Source organism: Rhincodon typus, chromosome 17 (assembly GCF_021869965.1).
Source record: "Rhincodon typus isolate 14 chromosome 17, sRhiTyp1.1, whole genome shotgun sequence".
NCBI lineage: Eukaryota > Metazoa > Chordata > Chondrichthyes > Orectolobiformes > Rhincodontidae > Rhincodon > Rhincodon typus.
The window spans coordinates 2,513,749-2,541,061 of record NC_063348.1 but is presented as its reverse complement, the minus strand read 5'-3'; the positions used below and the strand labels follow the sequence as shown (position 1 = coordinate 2,541,061).

At 41.4% G+C, this 27,313-nt stretch overlaps 1 protein-coding gene across 1 annotated transcript in view; it reads left to right on the top strand.

Moving 5' to 3' along the window:
* Window positions 1-27,313, top strand: part of LOC125485264 (mucin-6-like) — a 369,065-nt gene that overhangs the window by 123,443 nt on the left and 218,309 nt on the right. Inside the window, exon 9 of the mRNA XM_048607277.1 lies at window positions 26,736-26,921. Coding sequence (XP_048463234.1) covers window positions 26,736-26,921 — 186 coding nt within the window. The remainder of the gene's footprint in view (window positions 1-26,735; window positions 26,922-27,313) is intronic.

Here is a 27,313-nt window from a genome sequence, read left to right as displayed (position 1 = left end):
AGGCAGAATTTATTGCCCATCCCTAATTGCCCAGATGGCAGTTCAGATTCAACCATATTGCTGTGGGTCTGGAGTTACATATAGGCCAGACCAGGTAAGGATTTTTTTTTAATTGAATTCAAATTCCAACATCTGCCATGGCGGGTTTCGAACCCGGGTCCCCGGAATGTTATCTGGATCTCTGGAATAACAGTCCAGTAATAATACCACTAGGCCATTGCTTCCCCAATAAGCATATGAATATGCAAAGAATGGAAGGATATGGACCAAGGGCAGGCGGAAAGGATTAGTTTCATTTGGCATCGTGTTCAGCACAACATCGTGGGCTGAAGGGACCATTCCTGTGCTGTACAGTTCCATGTTCTTTGCCTCAATGCATGCATTGCATCTATCTCCCTTCCTAACTGGATATGTAAACAATCACTTTGTACGGTTGTAACTTGTTCTCTCGACTACTTGTATTTTTTTATTCAGCTGTAAGGCACACACCCAGGTGCTGTGGGCCAACTTATTTTGAGTTTTTTTTTATCTTATTCTTACCATTCTGAACCACCCTAGGAAGTCTATAAAAAATAGACTTGTAATCCCTGTCACAGTGCTCTATCACTGCTCACACATCTTTTGCTCTGGCTGTCTGTGTTTCTCCGGTTACTCTCTAGTATATGCTATTTAATCAGCCATTGTCTAGTATATGCAAAAGGTATTGTACACTCTTATTTAAGAATTATTCAACACCGCCTCCCAGCTTTTCGAAGCCAATTAAACTTCGACTTTTGTGGTATCCCAATTCTGACACTACTAGCTTGAAAGGTTCATGATCACAGTTACTTAATATAGTCGGTCGACTGTTTGTAAGCAATTTTCAGAAATCTTAGTTTGTCAAGAAGTAGCAGTTAAAATCTAGTACATTATTTAAGTAGGCAAAGGAAGTATGTATACGACCCATCATAGATGCAAAAGCTTTACTAGTCCCAAAGCTTTTCTGTAGAGTGGAGTCGCAGAGGGGTGGAGCCATAAATTTTGAGGTGATGGTTGTTTTTTCGCAATGTTTTGTAGTCATTGGTGATAATCTTTGTTCTCCCCTTGAATCTCTGATCTTCTCCCAAGAAGGTGATAGCTCATTCTCCTGGATCTCTCCCTCTGTCTCAGCTGTTGCTGTTGATATACCTTATTTTGCGGTCTGGCAGTCTGTGCTGTGTCCATTGCCTGTTTGAACTCTTTTGGCCAATGACCATGGGCAGTCACTGGTAACATCAGGATGACTGTTGTCCTCTTGCTCACCATCATCTGATGATTAGTTTACCATTCTTTCTAAGAACAAAACTGTCTTATTTTCACAAACAACACATTGATGAAAGAGTATTTATAGCACAAGATAAATTATTGGTGCCATTGTGATGTAAGTAATTCTTATTACCTTTCCTTCTGTTTTCACATACTGGAGACATGTTTATATTTGTAGAAGGTATCATAGAATCCCTACTGAATCATAGAATCCCTACAGTGTGGAAACAGGCCCTTTGGCCCAACAAGTCCACACTGACCCTTGAAGCATCCCATATAATCCACCTAACCTACATACCCCTGAACACTATGGACAATTTAGCATGGCCAATCCACCTAACCTGCACATCTTTGGACTGTGGGAGGAAACCCACGCAGACACAGGGAGAATATGCAAACTGCACACAGACAGTCGCCCGAGGGTGGAATTGAACCCGGGTCCCTGGTGCTGTGAGGCAGCAGTGCTACCCACTGAGCCACTGTGCCGCCCTGAAAACAAGACTTTCCAAGGCTCGCCACTCACTTCACCAGGAAGAAGGCTACACCTAGATTTGAACTCAGATCACAGAGTTCAGAAACCAACGCGCTCAGCATTACACCATGGTAACCAGAGCCAATAGTTACATGGTCACCATTAGGATAGCCTTTTATTTCCATTTTTTAATGAATTCAAATTTCACCATCTGTTGTGGGATTTGAACTCAGGTCTCCAGACCATTTGCCTGTCCAGTGCCATTACCACTATGCCGCTACCTTTCTAAAGAGCATCCCACCAAGACCCATTCCCCTAACCCTGCATTTCCCATGTCTAACACATTTAACCTGAACATTCCTGGGCACTATGGGCAATTTAGCATGGCCAATCCACCTACCCTACACATCTTTGGCCTGTGGGAGGAAACGGGAGCACCCAGAGGAAACCCACGCAGACACGGGGACAATGTGCAAACTCCACACAGACAGTTGCCCAAGGCTGGAATTGAACCCGGGTCCCTGGCACTGTGAGGCAGCAGTGCTAACCACTGAGCCACCATGCTGCCCTCCAAAGGTAAGTTACTGCTGTGACCTTTGTGCTACACAGAAAATACTAAATTTGAAATCCTAAAAAGAGGTTAGTTTTAAATAGGATTCCGATTTCTAACACATCATTATCCAAGTTGCAAGTACGCAATGAAAATGACTGCCACCACCCCTGGAGGGGGCAGAGTAAGTGTTTCCTTCTCTGACGGAGGGGACTTGACTTTTGTGCAATCTGAGGCTCTTCAAAAGGCAATAATATTAAACAGAAATGCACCCAATAAAGCTGAAAGACCCTTATAATCACAAAATTATTTAAATGAACCTTATACATGGATGACTGTGTTGACAAAAAGTCCTGACACTGAGCTCCCTTGACAACATCATGTAACATTACAAATCAATCTAACTAATAGCCATGAAGCACAAACAATGGCCTGGAATCATTCACCTTAGTTGCAAAAGTAGCATCATCTTCCAAAGTCCCAGAGCTTACACAAGGATCAGGAGCTGCTCACATTAAGTAGCCATATCAGTTTTCTATCTGCAGTGCTGCCTTTCTTGCGTGATGGGGAAGTGGCGCAGTGGTAGGAGAGATTCTCAGTGCTGCCAACGTGTGCCAAAAGACTAGAGCAACAGATGTCTGAATCAGAGCAGTGATGTACAATGTCAAAGTAGAAGCATCCCACTAGCCTCCTTGTCAGAGTCCTCCTGTCCTAATGTTTAGAGAATGCTGTTGAAATGTTAGTTATGTATGCTATGACAGCTGAATGATTACATTGCTGAGGAGTTGCTTTGTTTTCAGCTTTGCCCACATGGCCAGTGGAACCATCCCCAGTGGATCCAGGTACAGAAGCTGCAGTTGTCTCTGTGGCTGCTGCGCTAGGGACTTTTATGCAAATAGTTGAGGAGCACAAATGTCCACACGCCCAGGACCAGCATCAATTTATAGCTGATGTAAAGTTTACCCCTACTACAGAATTTGTAGCCCTCATTATGCAGTAAAGATTCAAGGCGTCACAGTTGCTTATCTTTCATGGAATACTGTGCAGATGAGAGAGGAGCTAGAGTTTCGAAAGCCCATATTATGCTTACAACAGTTCTGCAACGAAACATCTTCTTCCACTGGGACTGACGATAGATATAGAATGGCCCCTCCACATTAGGTTTCTGTGCAGGCCAACGAAAAGAGAAATTGTTGGAGAAACTTAGCAGGTCTGGCAGCATCTGTTGAGAAAAACAGTTAACACTTCAGGTCCAGTGACTCTTCATTAGAACTAGATCTAAAAATGTTGACCCACCTTTCTCTCCCCTTTGTAATCTCACTACCAGTGCAGTTTAATGCTTTGCTCTTTCTGTGTTTAATTGAAGTTAAGGTTACAAAATGAATTGAAGCCTTCACAACGTCCAATTCTACCTCATTCAATTCTGACAAGGGAACATGGTAGTTTGGGTGTTTTGAGCAGGATAGCGATCACCCACATAGGAATAAAACATTGAGTAATGGTAAGGGTGGCCAGTGTCTATCCCTTTGTTTTTGTAGTTATAGCTAAAATGGCATTCACTCAGTCAGATGGGTGAACATATATTTACAAATGTGATTAAAGCAGAAATTCTGTTGTCAACGCAGCTTTTGTTCTCCCCCTCGTACCCAGAGCGATCAGACCAGACTTGGGTTTATTTGTTTATCTGTTTATTTCAGGAATTTGCAAGGGGAACTATACATATCCAAAGATGCACAGTTCTACTGATCAATTACATATTGTTCTGCTAATACCATTTCCAGTATTTTGGGATTGGTAGAATTATCCAGTTTTGTAAGCATACCATATACACCTCATACTACCCAATCACAATTCATTTTATTGACATCATTACACACTTCTTATTTCATATAAGGTGCTAAATTAATTATTAATCCCTTTCGACACTGAAAACATACAGGTAGTAACCAGTTCTTAGTGCTGGTATTTGAACTGTTTCTGAACCTTGCTGTATTTTCTCCTTTCAGTGATGGTGTATTGAAAATGAAATGTCACTCGTGCTACCAATGTGCCCTCAGAAGGTTGTCTTCTTTCTTTTCCTCTAACAATGCCCAAATGCAAGGCTGGACTACGCAACGGGCTGGAGGGACTCCTACAGTGGAGTCTTTTGGCCTTCGAGTTCTGAGAGTTTGTAACTAGAGCCCAGATGTGCAGAGTGTGTCCTGCCTGGATGCAGATTTACCTTCCCTGGGCTTGAACTCCCACAGCGGGGGTGGAAATGGAAAGTCCAGCCACCTCTGGAGTAGACTTCCAGAGGCCTGTATCATCCAGCTGGGTGCTTACTGGCACCACCCTGTCTGCTTGTGAGGAAGGGGAACCCAGAGTAAAGTTCCCTTGACCCCACCACTTTGTTGTGCTGTACTACCAAGCAATTATTTGAAAAATTCCTTTTTAAAAGTTCTTGTAATACACAGAAGGGTTTAAAACAAAATAGGGGAGTCGTGACTCCTGTTTATTTATTTGTAACCCAGGTGACTTCTCTAGTTTGAGGATTGCCAGTCTTTATGATCTTATTGTGTCAGTACACTTCCTTCACCACTGTTACACGCAGGCTGCAGCTTGAGACTTGACGACCTTCAAATCCCGAGGGATGCATGACTCTGCCAGTGATTCAACATTCTAAGGCATGGTACATTGTTTGGAAAGCCTCTCTGTTACTGAATGAGTCAAAACCAAATCTGGGTCAAATGTAAGCTGTATAAATCATGTTGCATTGGCTGCTGCAGAGGGGATTCCCTAGGGATGGGATAGTATGTGAGAAACTGCCCCTTCGACTTCAGATTCTTTCTTTCTGGAACATAGGATAACAAGACTGCCTTACCTGCTTTAACCATTTAATTTACCTACTGATAATGTAGGAACAGTGCCAGAAAGCCGTACAGGTCATCCACTTCAGTAGGTCTCAGGCAGCTAGTAATGGCTGTGTGGATAACAGAATTCAAATTAGCAAAGGAGGGCATTCTGAGATTCAATGGGTATATTCAGCATTGAACAGCACAAGCCATGATTAGATCTTTGAAGTATTGTTTGTTCTGCTCCCTCCCCACCACCCCTTTAGGGTTGGTCACCTTGTTTAGATCTTGTTTCTGACAGCCACCTTCTCCCTAACTTCTGTGATGTGATCTTTGAACTTCAGGGTACAATTCACCATCACTGCATCATATAGATATGTTCTCACTACATCTTTTGTCTTGAGATGGAAATAGTCGTTTGTGTCATTTGACATTGGCCCACAGATGATCCATCACATAATAATGTATTGCCAAGACAATTCTCCACTCTCTCAAAGGATTGGTCCTGAGATATTACTTTATAAATACATCCTCTAACTATTTTTCTTCTATCCTATATTGCTACTGCCTCCTCCTTTACTAATAAAGTGGCAACATCCTGTTGTCAGGATGTGAAAACAGAAGCTGTGTAGGAGGAGGAGACACTGGAAGATATTGAGCTGTATCGGTTGGGAGCCCCTAAATGTTCTTGTATCTCAATGAGGAGTGGCACTTCAGGATTTTTAGTAAGGAAATTGTCAGGGAGTTATACAATCCTGCAACTCATTTGAGCACTAAGCACAACTAACAAGAAAAATCACAATGAAATCATGTATCCATACCATTTCAGGAGACAGCAGAGACACAGCAAGCATTAGCTTGTCTGCTGACCAGAGATATAGTTGACAGACAATACAAACCTGGTTTAACAAGGTGAACCAATATATCTGAATCATAGATGGAAGTATTTTTTGACCTTGTATTCCTTTGGAAAGAATACTCGTTGCATGAAGGGAGAAGAGTAATATTCCAGAAAACACATCAAAAATGTCTTTGAGTAGAGCATAAAAATAAAAAAGAAATGCCAGATCCTCATAGCTCACATGCTTCCTCTATCCTAAGGCAGTTTACTATCCCACAATTGTTTAAAGGAGGGCAATGATTGTATTGTTGACTTAGGGAATCATGGCTACCTATTGTTGCCATGATCGAAGATGCTATCGAGAGCATTTTTCAGTGCAATTGAGCAGCATTATAAGAAAGTTCTTATGTACATGAAAGTACAATAGAAAACATCTTTGGAATGCTGAAGCAGGGGCTACTTATTTGGACAATTCCAAGGGGATACTTTAGTATAAGCATGTAGGAGATTTCTGGAATAATTGCAATATATAGTGTGAAGCACAATAATAATTTGTAGTTGGCTGTTAAACACTGCCTTTTCTTGCAAAAATGTTATTTCTGAGGTGGATAATTCATAGTTGGTTGTTAAACACTGTCTCTTCATGCAAAAATGTTGTTTCTGACACCCTTCATGAGTGAAATCAGTAAACCTGAGATCCCTATTTGAGTTTTGTCCCTATGCTAAGTATGAAGAATTTCCTATCTTGTGGTAGAACCATAGAATCCCTACAATATGAAGGCCATTCGGTCTTTCGAGTCCATACCGTCCCTGGTTTTGGTTTTTCAGTAACGTCAGAAGATCTTGAGGTCTCAAAAGAATTGGAAGCTTCAATGAATGTCTCTTGGATGCTACTCTATCTGAATTTATTCTTGATGTTTTTCCTCCTGGATTGGAGAAGTGCATGTGAAAATCTGTGTCTGAATCTTCTTAAATAACAAGGTGTAGAGCTGGATGAAACAGCAGGCCAAGCAGCATCAGATGAGCAGGAAGGCTGACGTTTCAGGCCTAGACCCTTCTTCATTTCATAACAAGGTCCATAACAAGGTTGCTATCAATATCAGATTTTCCGAACAAATGTTGGGGAGACATTCTTAGGTGAGAAAGCAGTTCTGATAGATACCACTATTTCATTTAAAGAGAGGACATTATAATATGAAAGAAACTGTGTAGAGGTCAACTAAAAGGTCAAAACACCGATGTCATCCTTGGAGACAGCAAGAACTGCAGATGCTGGAGGCTTCAGCCAATCCTGATGAAGGATCATGAGCTGAAACGTCAACTCTCCTGCTCCTCTGATGCTGCCTGACCTGCTGTGTTCCTCCAGCTCCACACTGTATTGACTATGTCATCCTTCCTGTACTTTTCCTCTGCTGATGATGTTATGTTTCTTTCTATATTATAACCCCATCCTGTGGACAGAACTGCTAGAGTTGATTTACCATGTTCTCTAAGACAGTATTCACAACTTTCCTTCAATGACAGGCAAACAAGGCATCCCCTACAATATGAGACAACAAGGTGTAGAGCTGGATGAACGCAGCAGGCCTAGCAGCATCAGAGGAGCAGGAAAGCTGACATTTCAGGTCTAGATTGAATCAGAGATAGTAGGAACTGCAGATGCTGGAGAATCCGAGACAACAAGGTGCAGGGCTGGATGAACACAGCAGGCCAAGCAGCATCATAGGAGCAGAAAGGCTGACGTTTCGGGCCTAGACCCTTCATCAGAAAAGGGGGGGGGGAAGGGAGTTCTGAAATAAATAGGGAGAGAGTGGGAGGTGGATAGAAGATGGATAGAGGAGAGGATAGGTGGAGAGGAAACAAACAGGTCGAAGAGGCGGGGATGGGGCCAGTAAAGGTGAGGAGTTAGGGAGGGGATAGGTCAGTCCAGGGAGGATGGACAGGTCAAGGGGGCTTGACCATTTCGGGTCTAGAGTCCATTTCTGAAGAAGGGCCTAGACCTGAAACATCAGCTTTCCTGCCCCTCTGATGCTGCTTGGCCTGCAGTGTTCATCCGGCTCTACACCTTGTTGTCTTGGATTCTCCAGCATCGGCAGTTCCTACTATCTCTGTAACAATTTCATCCCCTACAATATATTCACTTTATCATCAAGTTAAGGTATACTTATGTGACTGGCCTTCCTGTCTGATGATGTATTTCACAATATTTTAAATCAATCTTATTACTCGACAATGTCAGATCAAATCTAATGGCAGGAAGAACTTTTCAGATTTGACCCGATGGTCCTTGTAATGAAGCTGTTGGCTTTCCCTTGGTGCACATTCTTTGGGGCTCCACCATTTTCTACAGCGGCTTTACAACATAGATAAAATAACAAGAATGAATCATTAAAGCAGTAATTGACAATGTGCACCAGGTAGATATCATTTGTGATTAAACAACTTTTCAGTTTGAGTATTATCAAGGGCAAATTTCTAATTAGCACAACTTTCCTTCAATTTTTCTTTGTTTTCTAACTTTACAGCTGAACAAAAGTGGAAGTTAAAAGATACATTACATAATTACTATAACTCTCATTTTATTTTCCTATCTTATTTCTCTTCCCAGCCTTTGTAAAAATGGAAAAGTTGAATGCTCTGACAACTATTTTACCCCTGAAGGTATGAATCATTTCATTTGAATTACTCTAAAATCAGATGAGTATGAGAAATACACAATATGAAAGTAATCTACCCGTTGTATCTTGCATTTTAATTTTGAATTTTAACTCCTGTCTCAATATCTAATCCAAAGTGCTTGAAATGTGGCAATCCTGATTGTTGATGGAGTAACACTGTAAAAGTTTTAGACTGAAGTGAGCCGTTAGCCGTTTTAACGTATTAATTTGACTTGCTACAAGATATCCTTGTATTTTAGTAACAAAAATGTTAAATATTTTTCCTTAGAAATGTGTCAGCATCCTAAAATTTACTTCAATTGTGCAAATGCAAAAAATGGTGAATATGGAGCAGCTTACCAACCAACGTGCCAGATGCATGCTACAGAAACGCGTTGTGTGAGTAAAAAGTAGTATAGAACTTTAAGGCTTATTCTGAAAAAATAAAGAAAAAGCACCAAATCACAAAAACAGATTATCTGGTCATTATTACAGTGCTGTTTATGGAAGTTTGCTGTGCATGAATTGGTATATTTCTTTTCTACATCACAACAGTCCAAAATAACTTCATCGTTATGAAGCCTTTTGAGAGTGGTCTCAGGTCTTGAACTGTGACTGTTCTGAAAAATGTAAAAATGTTCTGTAATTTCTTTTCTCCTTTAATCCATATTTTATGCCCTTAGCTTTGATCACAATAACAAGGTCAGTACTTAAAACAGCTACTCTTCTGCTGGAGATGAAAATGCTGAAGGTACTCATAAATATGTGAAAGATAAAAATTCAGCCTAATATTTTGAGTAGATACTATATAAGATCATTGTTCCATTGCTAATTTCTTATTAATATCCTCTTTAGTTTAGACTTATTCTTTCTTAAGTATTGACCAACAAAATCTTTGTCTTATTTGCATTAGACTAGCCCCTTATCTGAGTCATTGATAGTGATATAAGGAGCAATCTACAATCTATGCTAATATATTTCCCCCAGATCCATGAACTGTAATTTTGTATGATAACTCCTTGTCTGGTATCTTAAGAAATCATTTTTTGAAATTGCAAAATGCGCCTTTATCTACACAAGAAATTACAACCTCAAAAACCTTTAACAATTACATTAATGGCAAGATCCCCATCATAAATTTGTTTCAAGTCTGCCTGTTCATAATATGCTGTTCCATGTGTTCTATTATCATATCTCTGTTAATAAGTTCCAGCATTTCTTAACTGCTGATATCAGGCTGACAAGACTAGAGTTTCTGCTTTCTTTCCCCTCTTTCTTGAATAGAAGAGTTACATTTGCTATCTTCTAATTCATGGGGTTGTCCTGGAATCATAGGAAAACTGGAAGATCAAATCCAGTGTATCCACAATTTCTGCAACCAGCTTCTTTAAAATCCAAGAATTGTTCGAAACCTTTGGCCATCAAGTTTGGGGAATTTGTTAACTTTTAGTTTAATTCACTTCTCCAGTACTATTTCTTTGTTAGTACTAATTTGTCTTAAATTCTTCAATCTCATTACATCCTTGGTTATTTACTGCTTCTAGAATATGTTTTGATCACTGCAAAGTGTGTACCCTGTCTCTGACATTTTCTTATTTATCATTATAATTTTTTTCTGTCTCTGCCTACAAGGAATGCATGTTCACTTTTCCTCATTGCTTCCTTTTTACATGTCTTTGGAAACTTTGTCTTATTTTTTATTTGCTAATTTTTTCTTGCTTTTTAGCTCTCACTTTCTATTTTCTTTTGTTTCAAAATTTCTTGGTCATTTTTACTGAATTCTAAGTACTCCCAGTCCTCAAACTTGTGCACCCTTATGGCAGTATTGCAAGCCCTTTAATCTAATACTATCATTAACATCCCTTATATAAACCAAAGAACTGTGGATGCTGAAAATCTGAAACAAAAACAGAAATTTCTGGAGAAAGCTCAGCAGATCTTGCAGCCGCTGTGGAGAGGAAGCAGAGTTATTGTTTCAGGTCTGGTGATCCTTCAGTTCTTAATATCTCTTGCTAGTCACAGTTGCTCTTCTTTCAAAGTGTGATTTTATTCCTTATGAAAGTTTAGTTGTTATGAATTAAATGTTTGAATGTTTTCTTTAGTTTCTCAGGTAACCTTTGCTACCTTGTCATTCCCATCTGTAGAGTTTGCTTTGTTCAGATTTAAAACTCTGGTTAAAGACTTAACTAAATGACCTTCAAAAGCAAAAACAGAAATTGCTTGAAAAGCTCAGCAGGTCTGGCAGCAATTGTGAAGAGAAATCAGAGTTACTGAGTCACTGGACCCAAAATGTTAATTCTGATTTCTCTAGCAGGTCTGGCAGCATCTGTGAAGAGAAATCAGAGTTACTGAGTCACTGGACCCAAAATGTTAATTCTGATTTCTCTTCATGGATGCTGTCAGATCTGCTGAGTTTTTCCAGCAATTTTTGTTTTTGTTTCTGATTTACAGCAGTTCTTTTGGTTTTTAAATAACCTTCAAATTTAAAATAAAATTCCACCAGGTTATTTTCACTTCTTTCCGAGAAACTCCTTTACTAGATTGCCATTACAACAATACTGTTTTGTTATGCAACACTAAATCTAAAGGAACCTGTTTCCCATTTGGGTACTTTAAATACTTATACAGAAAATTACTTTAAATTCATTCCATGAACTCATCCTCCATACTATTATTGTAAATTTGGTTTGCCTGGCCAATATGAAAACGGCATAGGGCATATAAATTATTCATACCAATACTTCTGCCCTTTGTTGCTTACAGGCCAATTTGATTGTAACTTTTAAGTTCCCTAACTAACATCATTTCCATTTACTGTCTTTGATCTATCTTTTATTATCAGGAGGTCTTCACCCTCTTTCCCTAGTGTTGGTGCCAGGAACTAAAATTTCCCTGCCTCTCCGTATCACTCTTTCAATCACATATTTGACCTAATAATGTTACATGTTATGTTTTTAGGTTTCTGCTTCTGCTTCTAACTCTGCCATGTCTTTGTTTTTTGTTGCTGTTGCTGTGCTCTTGATCTAGTGCTGTTCCTTTTTACCTACCAGCGTCTTGGCTCTCCACCCGTTTCTGTCTATGTTCTTGGGGCCAAGGCTTTCTGCCAGTCTCACTGATCTCTCATGCCTCATTTATTATTTTTATTCCAGCTGTGTTATTTGTTTAATATATTCCTGCTGTGTTGTTTGTCCCCCATCACCGTCATTGTGCTCTCAGACATCAGTCACTACTAGTCTTATCCTTGTTGTGCTGTCAGGTCTTCAGCAGTCATGCTCTTAGGTGTCTGCTACTCTCTTCTGTTCATCAGCCTCTGTTTTTTGAATGATCTTTGCTCATCCCTAATGCCAATATGTGGATTCCTACGTTATCACATTTTTCAATTAAATGCACTTGATTCTGATTGTCAATTCACTTCTTCTTCATTAGTTAGCAACCAAGTGTATTTCTGGCTGTATATGTCCATACGGAATGGTATTGAATGAGAGAGAACAATGTGTCTATCTTCAAGACTGCTCTTGTGAATTCAGTGGTGTGTACTATCATCCCCATGAGACAATAGTGAAAGAATGCCAGAAATGGTAAGGACCTATACATTGTACTTAAGTAATGTAAAACTGCTGTTGTAAAGTGACTACTATAATAAGTGCGTTAGTTTCACTAGCAACGTAGTATTCTCCTGAATTGATGTTTTTTTTTAACTTGCTATTAAATATACAACAATAGTTATAATTTCTTCAAATATTCACTTGAGTGGCCAAAATTACTTCGAGTGGAAAGTAAGTGAATTGAATTTTATTTTGCTTTTGGCCAACAGTTATTGAGAATTTTTATTGTCACACTTCCTTCAGATACTTTTTCTTACTTCTATTATCATGCCCTTTGGCAAAGTTACATTTGTGTTTTTGTGATCTTTCCTACATTGCGTACCCATAATCTCTCCCATCTGGAATGACAAGATGCATGGAAATCTGCAAGTAGTCCTCCAAGCCGCTCACCATCATAACTTGGAAATATATTCTTCTTCAGTGTTAAGGATTCAAAAGCCTGGAACTCCCCTCCGAACAGCACCTTCCTGACACCCCAAAGACTGCCACAGTTCACACCCTTATCAGTACCATCTCAGGGCAATTAGTGAATGGGGAAGGGTGCTAGCTAGCCAGTGCTGCCAACATCCTATGAATTAATAAAACAAGAAGTGGAGCTTAATGAGAGTCCGCTGATGAAGCAATCTGCTCCCCCTGTCATGTGGTATGAATTGTTATTCTCTTTGATATTCCTGTGATTCTATCCTGATGCAAAGTTTTTTGAAGTGAAAAGTTTCAAAAGGATGTTTCAAAATATATCTGTCCTCATTCCAATGTAGTGGGTTCATTTGTCACAAGAACTGAGGCCATCTGATCAGCTGCTTTTCTGCTTCCTTGCTTTTCCCTCTCCCACTGAATCAGACTTTTTCTAAAATTCTCTCTTGTGTTAGCCCTGAAGTTGTATCTTTCTCTACTTTCTGTCCTGGCTCCCATCCTGACTTTTTCAAGGTCATCCTATCCATGTGACCAATTCCTGATATTCTAGCTCTATTCACTCCAAACGATTAACCACCCAATTAGCTGATGTTATAAGTTCACTCTTCTCAGACACTCCTATTTAAATCTGCTTTCATCCCCCCATCAAAAAAATTCAGGGCTGAATTTTAAACTAGTGTCGTTATATTATTTGTTGTCTCTGTATTTTGTGCCTATTTTTCCAAAACTCTACTGATTGTTTCCATTCAGGTTCCTGCCCTTCCCTCAGTACTTAAACAGCCGTTATCAGTGTCAAAAATTATGTTCTATTCAGCTATGACCACAGTAAACGATTTCTCCTCATACTTTTCAATGACAGTCTTTGGCATTGTTCACCACATATCCCCTTTTCATGCCTCTCCATCATCATTTAGCAGGGTGGAACTGCCCTTAGCTGATTCCATTCTTATTTATCCACCTGTAGCCAGAAAATTTCCGTGGATGGCTATCTTCCTGTTCTGTAATATTGTCTCAACCAAGAGACCTATCCCTGGCCCTCTTTTATTTCTCATTTACATGCCAACTATCAGTGACATCTTCCAAAAGTATAACAATAATCATGGCACCCAGTTGTATCTCACCAGCACCTCTCACAAATCCTCTATTTTCTTTGAATTGTCAGACTGTATGTTTGACATCCATTACTGGCAAAGGTTTGATTTATTTTAACTAACTGTTGGAAATTTCAAAACTCATGTGTTTGGACTGTGCTATAATTTTAGTTCCTACCCACCAACTCCAATGAGCTGTCTGGAAATTATCTGAGGCAGAACCACACCATCTGCAGCCTTGATCTTGTATTTGACATCCAGTTAACATTCCAACAACATATCCTTTCATCCAGGCTACTTAACTCTGCCTCTGCAACTTTGTTTGACTTGGCTCCTGTCTTGACCCTCCAGTTGCTGAAACTCTTGTCCATGCCTTTGTTATCACATGGACTTTTACAGATGGTCTCTTAGCCAGCCTTCTATTCCTCACCCCACGTAAATTTAAATTCAGCAGAAACTGCTGCCAGTATTGTAACTTGTATAAAGTCTCCTCCCAGATGGTCTGCACCTGGGCAGGATTGGAGCCAATGTCCTGGGGGAGTGTTCGCTAGTGCTGCTGGGGAGGGTTTAAACTAATATGGCAAGGGAATGGGAACCAATGCAGGAAGTTGGAGGGAGGTAAAGTGGGGACAGAAACAAAGGACAGTAAGGAGAAAAGTAAAAGTGGAAGGCAGAGAAACCAAAGACAAAAATCAAAAAGGGCCTCATTATCTCATAATTCTAAAAGGCAATAAATGTCAAAAAATGAGCCTGAAGGCTCTGTGTCTCAATGCAAGGAGCTTTTGTAGTAAGGTGGATGAATTAACTGCACAAACGATTATTAATGGATATGATGTAATTGGGATCACAGAGACCTGGCTCCAGGGTGACCAAGGATGGGAACTCAACATCCAGGTTTTTCAATTTTAAGGAAGGGTAAATGGAAAGGAAAGGGAGGTCGGGTAGCATTGCTGGTTATGGAAAAGATTAATACAATAGTAAGGGAGAGCATTACCCTGGAGGATGTGGAATTGGTATGGTTGGAGCTGTGGAACACCAAAGGGAAACACACGTTAGTGGGATAACAAGGTGTAGAGCTGGATGAACACAGCAGGCCAAGCAGCATCAGAGGAGCAGGAAGGCTGATATTTCGGCCTAGACCCTTCTTCAGAAATGGGGGAGGGGAAGGGGGAGGGGGAGGCAGATAGAAGATGGATAGAGGAGAAGATAGGTGGAGAGGAGACAGACAGGTAAAAGAGGCGGGGATGGAGCCAGTAAAGGTGAGTGTAGGTGGGGAGGTAGGGAGGAGATAGGTCAGTCCAGGGAGGACGGACAGGTCAAGTGGGCGGGATGAGGTTAGTAGGTAGGAGATGGGGGTGGGGCTTGAGGTGGGAGGAGGGGATAGGTGGGAGGAAGGACAGGTTAGGGAGGCGGGGACAAGCTGGGTTGGTTTTGGGATGCGGTAGGGGAAGGGGAGATTTTGAAGCTTGTGAAGTCCACATTGATACCATTGAGCTGCAGGGTTCCCAAGTGGAATATGAGTTGCTGTTCCTGCAACCTTCGGGTAGCATTGGTGGCACTGCAGGAGGCCCAGGATGGACATGTCGTCTGAGGAATGGGAGGGGGAGTTGAAATTGTTCACGACTGGGAGGTGCAGTTGTTTATTGCGAACCGAGCGTAGGTGTTCTGCAAAGCGATCCCCAAACCTCCGCTTGGTTTCCCCGATGTAGAGGAGGCCACAACGGGAACAGTAGATACAGTATACCACATTAGCAGATGTGCAGGTGAACATCTGCTTGATGTGGAAAGTCTTCTTGGGGCCTGGGATGGGAGTGAGGGGGGAGGTGTAGGGGCAGGTGTAGCACTTCCTGCGGTTGCAGGGAAAAGTGCCGGGTGTGGTGGGGCTGGAGGGGAGTGTGGAGCAGACAAGGGAGTCACGGAGAGAGTGGTCCCTCCGGAAAGCAGATAAAGGTGAGGAGGGAAAAAAGTCTTTGGTGGTGGAGTCGGATTGCAGATGGCGGAAGTGTTGGAGGATGATGCGTTGGATCCGGAGATTGGTGGGGTGGTACGTGAGGATGAGGGGAATTCTGTTTTGGTTGTTATTGCGGGCAGGGGGTGTGAGGGATGAGTTGCTGGAAATGCGGGAGACATGGTCGAGGGCGTTCTCGACCACTGAGGGAGGGAATTTGCGGTCCTTGAAAAACGAGGACATCAGAGATGTATGGGAGTGGAATGCCTCATCCTGGGAGCAGATGCGGTGGAGGCGAAGGAATTGGGAATAGGGGATAGCATTTTTGCAGGAAGGTGGGTGGGAGGAGGTGTATTCTAGGTAGCTGTGGGAGTCGGTGGGCTTGAAATGGATATCGGTTTCTAGGTGGTTGCCAGAGATGGAGACAGAGAGGTCCAGGAAGGAGAGGTATTAGAGGTGGTCCAGGTGAACTTAAGGTTGGGGTGGAAAGTGTTGGTGAAGCGGATGAACTGTTCGAGCTCCTCGTGGGAGCATGAGGCGGCGCCGATACAGTCATCAATGTAACGGAGGAAGAGGTGGGGTTTAGGGCCTGTGTAGGTACGGAAGAGGGATTATTCCACGTAACCTACAAAGAGGCAGGCATAGCTTGGGCCCATGCGGGTACCCTTGGCCACCTCCTTTGTCTGTAGGAAGTGGGAGGAATTGAAAGAGAAGTTGTTGAGGGTGAGGATGAGTTCAGCTAAGCGGATGAGGGTGTCAGTAGAGGGGGACTGGTCGGGCCTGCGGGACAGGAAGAAGCGGAGGGCCTTTAGGCCATCTGCATGGGGAATGCAGGTGTATAGGGACTGGATGTCCATGGTAAAGATGAGGTGTTGGGGACCGGGGAATTGGAAGTTCTGGAGGAGGTGGAGGGCGTGGGTGGTGTCACAGACGTAGGTAGAGAGTTCCTGGACTAAGGGGGAGAAAATGGAGTCGAGATAGGTGGAGATAAGTTCGGTGGGGCAGGAGCAGGCGGAGACAATGGGTCGACCAGGACAGTCAGGTTTGTGGATTTTGGGAAGGAGATAGAAGCGGGCAGTGCGAGGTTGGGGAACAATGAGGTTGGAGGCTGTGGGTGGGAGGTCACCTGAGGTGATGAGGTTGTGGATGATTTAGGAGATAATGGTTTGTGGTCGGGGGTGGGGTCATGATCAAGGGGGCGGTAGGAGGAGGTGTCGGAGAGTTGGCGCCTGGCCTCGGCGATGTAGAGGTCAGTACGCCATACTACAACTGCGTCTCCCTTGTCCGAGGGTTTTATGGTGAGGTTGGGATTGGAGTGGAGGGAGCAGAGGGCTGCACGTTCTGCAGGGGGGAGGTTGGAGTGGGTGAGAGGGGTGGAGAGGTTGAGGCGATTGATGTCTCGACGGCAGTTGGAGATGAAGAGGTCAAGGGAGGGTAGGAGGCCTTGGGGTGGTGTCCAGGAGGAGGTGTGTTGGACACGGGAGAAGGGGTCAGTGGAGGGAGGGTTAGGCTCACGGTTTAAGAAGTAAGCGCGGAGGTGGAGGCGGCAGTAAAACTGCTCGATGTCCAAACGTGACCGGTATTCGTTGATGTGTGGATGGAGGGGGACAAAGGTGAGCCCTTTACTGAGGACTGACTGTTCGTCCTCAGTAAGGGGGAGGTATGGGGAGTTTGTGAAGACTCGGCAGGGCTGGGTGTTGCTGTCTCCTCTGGAGCTGCTGGCTGTGGAGGCAGTGGGTGGAGCGATGTCGGCTCTGGGTGGAGTTGCGTCAGCGTTGGCGGTGGGCGCAGTTGCGTCGGTGTTGGCGGTGGGCAGAGTTGCGACGGCGTCAGTGGGTGGAGCGGGGTAGGAGGCGGCAGCAGCGGTGACGGTAGGTGCGTCCTCAGTGTCTATGGTGTTGGCCTCGGAAATGAGGCGGTGGCATCAGCAGCGGTGTCGATGGCGTTCGCTGTCCCGGAAGTGGTGTACCCGGCGGCAGAGGATGTGACGTCATCCGTGGTTGCTCCGACAGTGGCCACATGGCCAATGGCGGCGGGCACATTGTGGGGAAGGTCAAGTTGTGTACGGACCACCAAACAGTAGTTGCAATGTTGGGGACTGTATCAAACAGGATAATAGAGATGCATGCAGTAAGGGTACAGCAGTTATTATGGGTGACTTCAATCTATGTATTGATTGGACTAACCAAACTGGTAGCAATGTGATGGAGGAGGATTTCCCAGAATGTATGAGGGATGGTTTCCTCGACCAATGTGTTAAGGAACCAACTAAAGAGCATGGCGTCCTAGACTGGGTATTGTTTGATGAGAGAGGATTAATTAGCAACCTTGTGGTGAGAGATCCTTAATATGGTAGAATTCTTCAGTAAGATCGAGAGTGACACAATTGCATCTGAATCTAGGGTCCTGAACTTAAATAAATCTAACTTTGATGGTACGAGGCATGCATTGGCTCGGATTAGCTGGCAATGGATACTTGAGGGGTTGACGGTAGATATGCAATGGCAGACATTTAAAGAACACATGGATGAACTTCCACAATTGTACATCCCTGTCTGGCGTAAAACAGGGACGGTGAAGGTTCACCAGATTGATTCCCAGGATGGCAGGACTGACATATGAAGAAAGACGGGATCAACTGGGTTGTGCTCACTGAAATTTAGAAAAATGAGGGAGGATCTCATAGAAACATAAAATCCTGATGGGACTGGACAGGCTAGATGTGGGAAGAATATTCCTGATGTTGGGCAAGTCCAGAACTAGAAGTCGCAGTCTTAGAATAAGGGGTAGGCCATCCAGGACTGAGATGAGAAAGAATTTCTTCACTCAGAGAGCTGTGAATCTGTGGAATTCTCTCCCACAGGAAGTTGTTGGGGCCAGTTCATTAGATATATTCAAGAGGGAGCTGGGCATGGCCCCTGCGGCTAAAGGAATCAATGGGTATGGGGAGAGAATGGGAATGGGATACTGACATTGCATGATCAGCTATGATCATATTGAATGGTAGTGCAGGCTCGAAGGGCCGAATGGCCCACACCTGCACCTACTTCCTATATTTTTTCTATGTTTCAAAATTCATAGACTTACTTTGGTTTATAAATGTGGAAGGTTTAAATCTTTCATTCTTGTTTTTTTTAATCCTTTGATAGCCTGTCACTTGTTTTAACCCTTCAATTCTTCCTTGACACTCCTTCAATTTAGTACTTTTCTGAACATCCCTGAATTTTAATTGCTGCACAACTGGCAGCTGTGTGTTCAGCTTTCTGATCCTAAGTTCTGAAATTTCCTAATCTTTGCTTTTTTGCTTCTCTCTTTTTAAGATGTTTCTTAAAATCAAGACTTTGACCAGTTGTCATCTCTCCTGATAGCTCCTTTGTCACTTGGTATGAAATTTTATTTGATGATTTTCTTGGGAAGTGACTTGAGTTGTTAAATAGGCCATGCTAAATAAACCATAGAAGTGCAATTTGCTACTAGAATTCTGTTTTTACAGTTGGAGTAATTTTGAGCAGATGTATGTAATCTCAATTCAATCTCTCTAAAACTTTATATTTGAATAGTACCTGCATTGGAGGTAAATGGGAATGCACAGGAGATGCAAAGTGTCCTTCAACCTGCATAACTAATGGAGAAGGACATGTTACCACATTCGATGGGAATCAATATGTGTTTGACGGCAGTTGTGAATATACTTTAGTTCAGGTAAAAATCAAAAGATTTTCTTTTATAAATAATCTATATGTTCATGTATCTGACTGCATTTACTTTCATTCTTTGTATCTTAACCAATCTGTGCAATTTGTTTGTTTAGGATGCTTGTTCTGTTGATTCCAGACAGCCATCATTCAAAATAGTCTCAGAAAATATTATTTGTGGTAAAACAGGAGTGGTCTGTACTAAATCCATTAAGATCTACTTTCAGGTAAGGAAGTTTAGCACTGCAGTATAATTTCAGTTATCCTCAATTCACACATTTTTCTCAATTGATTCAAGTGTAAATCCCTTTTCCATTAAATTGTTTTAATCTTACATGAGATGAAAATGTTGTTGGCAAAACCACCGTTTAGTTTTCATCCCAAAATGACCCTGTAAAAGTAACCAATTCCTTAAATTATTATTTATTTGTTGTACATGCTTTTCCTAGCAATGTTAATATTGTTCAAAACTGACTAAACACAACACTCTTCTATATCTTTAGCCTTCAACTACTGCTACGACCATATCATTATACTGAAATGATACAAGTAAAAGAAAAGTTAATTATTGAATAGGACTTTGGAAATTAAGTGTTGGTGTACCCAAGGTTTAATCAGGGCTGAACGTAAAAGTAAAATTTTATTGATGATGGAAATCTGCCAAAAATAGAAAATTCAGAAACACTCAGCATGTTAGGTAGCATCTGTGGAGAAAGAGAAAGTCACTGTTAACACGTGAAGTTGATGACCTTTCATCAGAATAATGAAATGTTAACTCTTTCTGTCCATATTATTGTTTTTACATTGTCATTTAATTTTTTTCTGTATAATTTTTTTTAGTATAATGAGCACGGGATGGCTCAGTGGCTAGCACTGCTGCCTAACAGCGCCAGGGACGGGTTCGATTACAGCGCTGGGCGACTGTCTGTGTGGAGTTTGCACATTCTCCCCATGTCTGTGTGGGATTCCTCCGGGTGTTCCCATTTCCTCCCACAGTCCATAGATGTGCAGGCTAGGCAGATTGGTCACGTTAAATTGCCTGTTGTGTTCAGGGATGTATAGAGTAGGTTGGTTATAGGGGGACGGGTCTGGATCGGATGCTCTGAGGGTTGGAGTGGACTTGTTGGGCCGAAGGGCCTGTTTCCACACTGTGGGGATTTGATGATGAATTTGGGCAAACTGGGCTATGAGGATTACAAGTGAGCATATGTACAACTTCAACAAATTGAATTGACAAAGTCTTTAAGGACATAGCTGCCCAATTGCAAGAACCAACACAAGGAACAAACCTACTTGACCTACCCATTCCTGTTGCAAATGTTCATGATACTATTAGCAGGAGTAACCAAGGCACAGTTCTAGTGGAGACAAATTTCCATCTTCATACTGAGGACACACTCCATCGTGTATTCAGTTACAGCTCCTCAGACAGGAAGCAAGTTACATCTGTATTCAGCAAGATTTGAATAATATTTAGCTTGGCCTGATAGTTAACATGTAACAGTCAGACCCCAAAATGCCAGGCAAAGACTATCCAAAAAGGGGTAGTGAAACACCAATTGACTTTCAATGATAAAATTACCAAATTCCCCAGTGTTAATCTCTTACAGTCAGCTACTAATGGGATTCTAGTTGGACAAGCCATAATTACCATGGCTACAAGAATAACTTGGAGGTGGAGATTTCTATGGCAAGAAACTCCTCATGACTGCTAAACTAAAACCTGTGCACCATTTTCAGGACACTGATCAAGGATTTGTTGGATTACTCTATTGTTGCCCGAATGATTGAAGTTCCAACAACATGAAAGAAGCCCAGGACAAAACAATCTTGTTGATCGACACCTTTTCCACTGCTTATTTTGATCGGATTACCCTTAAAACTTCTTAATTCTAGAGAAAACAGCATAATTTATGTAATCTCCCCGTATAACTTAACCCCTGAAGTCCAGGTTTTATTCTTGTAAACCTACATTGTACTTCCTCCAAAACCAATACCCCAAGGTGTGGTGCTCAGATCTTCTCACTATAATCCAGGTGGGTCTTACTAGAGTTTTGTATAACTGCAGCATTATTTCTGCATCCTCGTACTCCACTTCTCTCAATATAAAAGCCAGGATTGCATTAGCCACCTTGATTATTTTCTGCTACTGTTTGTGACATTTTAAAGATCAATGCACCTAAGACCTCAAGTGTCTTTGGGCATCCACTGTATTTAACTTCATACTCTCTAGGAAGTACCTGATCTATCTTTTTTGGTCCAAAATGGATAACCTCTCACTGGCTTACATTGAACTCTATCTATCATAGTTTTGCCCATTCACTTAGTCTGTCAATATCCCTTTGTAATTTAATGCAATCATCTACACTTTCTACCTAACTTTGTGTCATCAGCAAATTTGGATATATGACTTTCTGTGGCATTATCCAAGTTGTTAATAAATAATGTGATTGATTGAGGCCCTAACACAGATCCTTGTAGGTCGCAAAAAATGAAATTGCTGGAAAAGCTCAGTAGATCTGGCAGCATCGGGTGGAGAGAAGTCAGAATTAATATTTTGGTTCGAGTGACCCTTCCTCAGAACCTTGTGGGACACTGCTGGTCAGATCCTGTCAATTTGAGTACCTACCCATTATCCCCACTTCCGGTTACCTGTCACTCAACAAATTCCCCAGCCATTAGACGGCACGGTAGCTCAGTGGTTAGCACTGCTGCCTCACAGCATCAGGGACCGGGGTTTGATTCCACCCTCGGGCAACTGTCTGTGTGGCGTTTGCACATTCTCCCCATGTCTGCGTGGGTTTCCTCTGGGTGCTCCGGTTTCCTCCCACAATCCAAAGATGTGCAGGTGAGGTGGATTGGCCATGCTAAATTGCCCAGAGTGTTTAGGGACGTGTAGATTAGGGGAATGGGTCTGGGTGGGATGCTCTGAGTGTCGGTGTGGACTTGTTGGGTCGAAGGGCCTGTTTCCACACTGTAGGGAATCTGTGATTCTATGTTGTCAGTAATTTGCCCTCAACTCCATGGGCTTCTACTGTTTTTAACAGTGTTTTATGTTGGACTTTATCAAAAGCCTTCTGGAAGTCTATATAAACAACATCCATAGACATTCCCCTGTCCATTACTTCAGTCACCTGTTCAAAAAAATTTAGAGAGTTTTGTCAGGCATGACCTACCCGTCATGAATCCATGCTGGCTCTCCCTGATTAACTGAAATGTTTCAAAGTGTCTTTTGTTAGCCCGTCCTTGATTACAGACTATTTCTCCACCATAGATGCTTGACTAACTTATCTTTAATTCCCTGGTTTTCCTCTTTCGTTCTTCTTTAAAAAAGAGTGATGTGCAATTTTCAATCCAGAGGGATGACTCCTGTATTCAGGGAACTTTGAAAGATTATAGTTAGGGCCTTTACAATGTGTTCCTGTATTTATTTTAACACCCTCGGATGGGTTGAGATTTGTCCCTCTTTAATTCCATTAATTTCCTTATATCCAGTGTTTTACTTACATGAATTTAATTCAGTCCGTTCCCTGTACACTGTAAGTTCAGAGGCAATGTAATTATGAATATGTCTGCCGTTTTCCCATAGTTATTGGTATATTCCCACTTCCAGTTTTTAGTGAGCCAGCAGTGCTCCTGACCACTGCTTTCCCTTTTTGATTTTGATATCCCTGACAAGTTTCCCTTTTGTAGCACTCATAAGCTGCTTTGTGACCCTTTGCTGGTCTTTGTATCTTCCCTATTCAGCAGAATCTGTGCTGTTTTTTGCATTTTTGTAACCTCTTTCATTTAGTTTTATGCTGCTTAATTGTCTGTTTAATTCTCCATAGCTGTTTCTTTTCTGTGAAGTGGAGCTTTTCCCTCTCCAGAGAATGAGCTGGTTTTGTTTGTGTTAATGTTTCTTTAACCGTCCTCTATATTCTTCACGTGTTTAAGTATAAGTAGATTTATTGTTGACAGTCTCTGTCTCATCTTATATTGCTGTAGGAAACTATCCCGGAAACAGTCCAGAAATTCACACCCTTTCTGACAGACTCTTGATTGCTTCTCCCAGTCGATGTTAGATTTAAAATCCCCCATTGATACTTGTCTGGCTTTGCTGCACACTTGCCTAATTTCTGCATTTATACAATCTAGCCCTTCAGAACTGCTACTAGTGGGTCTGTACACAACATTTATTACAGTTTTAGATCCTCTACTGTTCCTGAGGACCACGAATACGGTCTCCACTGAATGTGTGACCCCCATTATATCCTCCCTCACCATTGCAGTATATTCGCTTATCATCAGTAAGACTACTCCACCTCCCCCGCCATTTTCCCTTTCCATTCTGTAAACCATATAACTTGGTATATTTAGTCCTCAATCTCAACCATCCTGCAGTCATATCTCAGTAATTGCTACTTTATGATTACCTCCAAATTGGATTTGTGCCAGCAGCTCATTTAATTTAATCCTTACACTCCACGCATTTGTATATAGAACTCTTATTTGGGACATACGTTGTAACCTATGCCTCAGCACTGATGTTTTATTCACCTGTTCATTATTTCTCTTCTCAGTTTATTCAATACACTTATAGTATTGTGCTGTACCTCAAAGTAGGATTCCTAACTGATTTTTACTGTCTGATATTGAAACTGTATAGACTTCCTCCTGAGCACTTCCCCTTGATTTACTAGTTTAAAATTATTGTGACTGCATTATTTAGCCTTGTCACTGGGATGTTGATCCCAGATTGGTTCAGGTGGAACCCATTCCATTGGTACAGTTCCCTGATGTTCCAATACTGCTGCCAGTGTTCCATGAAATGGAATCTTTCTTTCCTGCACCACTCCTTAGGTCACATCTTTACTTCCCTACTTTTCATATCTCTGCGTCAGTTTGCATATGGTTTGGGTAACACCAGAGATTATAACCCTTGAGGTCCTGTTCTTTAGTTTCCTAATTTCTGACATTCCCAAAACAGGAACTCTTGCCTATGTTATTGGTCCCAACATGGACCACAACAACTGGATTGTACCCCTCTCACTCCAATATTCTTTCACAAATAAATCAACACTGACGTTGCATTCTATGAATGAATGTAAACAAAATATGCTTTGGCTTAAAAAGAGTTAAAATTCAGAAAAAGGATAAAATATTGTAAAAGCAAATAATAATAGATCTGCATTTGATTACTTGCAGTACAGATTGAATCTAATCTGACACTCTCTAGTCCAGCAATCCCAGTGGCTTGGCACTCACAGTACTTCAGTTTTCCCTATAGTGTTATATAGTGGCTCTGTGTTGATTGTTCATCTTACATTTTATTACATTTTACGCAGTTTAGATGTAATCTTATTAAGTAACATTGGATATCAATCTTAAATATCATTTAAACTGCTTTTGACTTGGTTCACTTGGATACTGGAACTTCCAGTTTCAAAAGCACTGTATGGAGATTTAATACCAAGGAGGGGCAGCTTTGGGTGGGTGGGGGAAATGGTCTATGGGTCCATTAAATACCTGGGAAGTTAAACCCAATGTTAAGGAGTCACCCATTTAAGATATACATGGGAGGATTGCTTTTTTCTCTCAGAGATAGTGTACCTATAGAATTCTTTACAGCAGAGGGCTGTCAAGGCTGTGATAGACAGATTTTTAATCAGCAATGATGCGGAGGTGCCAGTGTTGGACGGGGGTGGGGAGATGGACAAGGTCAGAAGTCACATGACACTAGGTTATAGTCCAACATGTTTATTTGAAATCACAATTTGAAATACTTTAATCAGTAACACATCAAGGGCTATGGGAATTAAGTAAACAAGTGGAGTTCAAGAACATCAAATCAGCCATGCTGCCACTGAATGACGGAGCAGACTTGAGGAGCTGAATAACCTACATCTGTTCCTACATTTTACGGAAACCTTCACACTGTGAAACTCAATATCTGCAGCCATGCCTATGTCAAAGTGTACTCTTACTGCTTGACTGGTGATTTCCAACTTCTTTGAAATCAGTTCACGTAACCCTAACTTCACTTCCCTCAATCTGCACTTCCTGACTCTCAGCCTTTTTTGTGACATAGGAACAGTTTATGCAACTCTAACTTCCATTGCTGATGAGAAACCATATGAAATTAAACTCCAAAATCAATTGTGTCAAAAGCCATGGGAGCAATCGTATTAACAGTAGGAATAATTGCCTTCTCTTCAACAACATGTAGCTGCTCCACAGACAGAGGGGATGGACGCCAATTTACTTTGCAATAGTCGTAACCCTGAATACAGGCAAAGACTCACATCTATCGATATGTTTGAGTATCAGTATTGCTCTGGTAGTGAAGCACAGTATTGGAGTCAGTATGTACATGCTTTAATAGGTTTTTGTTTACAGAAATATAATAGGTTTTTGTTTACAGAGATAAATGTGACAAACCTGCACATCCCAACTCAATCCTGACAATTTCAATCTGTCCTATCTTCAATTTCTGTTCAAAAAAAAAAGACTTGCTTATCTGGGCAATCTTATTCTCTTACTGTAACGATCACTGCGTTTACAAAATTAAACACAGTCAGTATACATTAACAGTCACTGTCTCATGAGGCTCAATTTTTCACAGCACATTGCTACTGATATCTACATTCTTCTGGATCAGGACCTTTTTCCCAGAGGATCAGAAGGGTAGGTATTGTCAGTAGCTATCAAGGTAGCTAACATTAGAGACCTCCCATTTCCTTAGTTCTCTGCCTTTCCTTGAAGTTTTGCATTTTCCCATCTTTTAAGGGGAGAGAATATAGAATTATTAGCGTGAGAAATGGACTGAGCGAACTGAAGGAATGACAGTATTTGTGGAGAATAAATCAGTACGAGATGTCATAAAGGTGGTGGTGTGAATGCAAGTGTTGGTTGTTCCATTAAGGACATGAAGGAGATGGATTAATGGACGTGCGTGAATTTAAATTCGATTAATTAATAAGCAAACTTTCATCAGAACAGTTTATTGTTTTAATGAAAGGTAATCAAGCTGAAATATTAACAGTTTCTCTCACCACAGATATTGTCTGACCTGAGTAGTTCAAAAAAATTCTTATTTCAGAATTCCACCTTAATCAGAGCTTTGAGATAGAAGGAACTGCCGATGCTGGAGAATCTGAGATAACAAGGTGTAGAGCTAGATGAACACAGCAGGCCAAGCAGCATTAGAGGAGCAGGAAAGCTGACGTTTCGGGTCTGGACCCTTCTTCAGAAAAATCAGTAGAACTTTGCTTTTGTACTGATGGAAAGTTAGTTTATTAAATATGATAACTTCCATCCATCACTAGCTTCACAATAATCAGTGTGCATGCTCTCCTTTTCTTTCAGGATATTCTAATTAAGCTGACTAATGGACACTATCAAATAACACCTCCAAATGCAGCAAGAGGACTCAAAGTGATTAATAATCCACTGTATCTAAAATTTGATTTAAAAATCAGTTCAAAACTTGAACTAACTATTATATGGAACAAGAACATGAATGCTTACATCTCAATTACTAGACTGTCAGAGGTAACTTTCAGTCTACAGCTTGATTCAATAACAATCATGTAGTCATTGGCTTTCCAGAATTTCTAACTCTCTTGTATCTGAATTGTCTCTTTATTTTTCACTTGAAATATTTATTATCAAATATTCGATCAGTTTTCCTTCCAATTATACCAAAGTCTCCTTGTGTCTTTTCCATTTAATGCTAGAAATGGTTTGTTATTTTGAGGAAGTTGCTGAAAATGTTTAATCTTTACAGAATCAGAATGAGATTCAGAATAGTATTTATTGCAAAGGTTGTTGAAATGCCTAAATGGAGGGAAATCTAAAGTTTTGTCCTTGAATGGTTTCCATATATTTAGATGTATTTACTCAGATGCATTATTTAGGTCTGGATGTTTAAGCTTCACTAACAT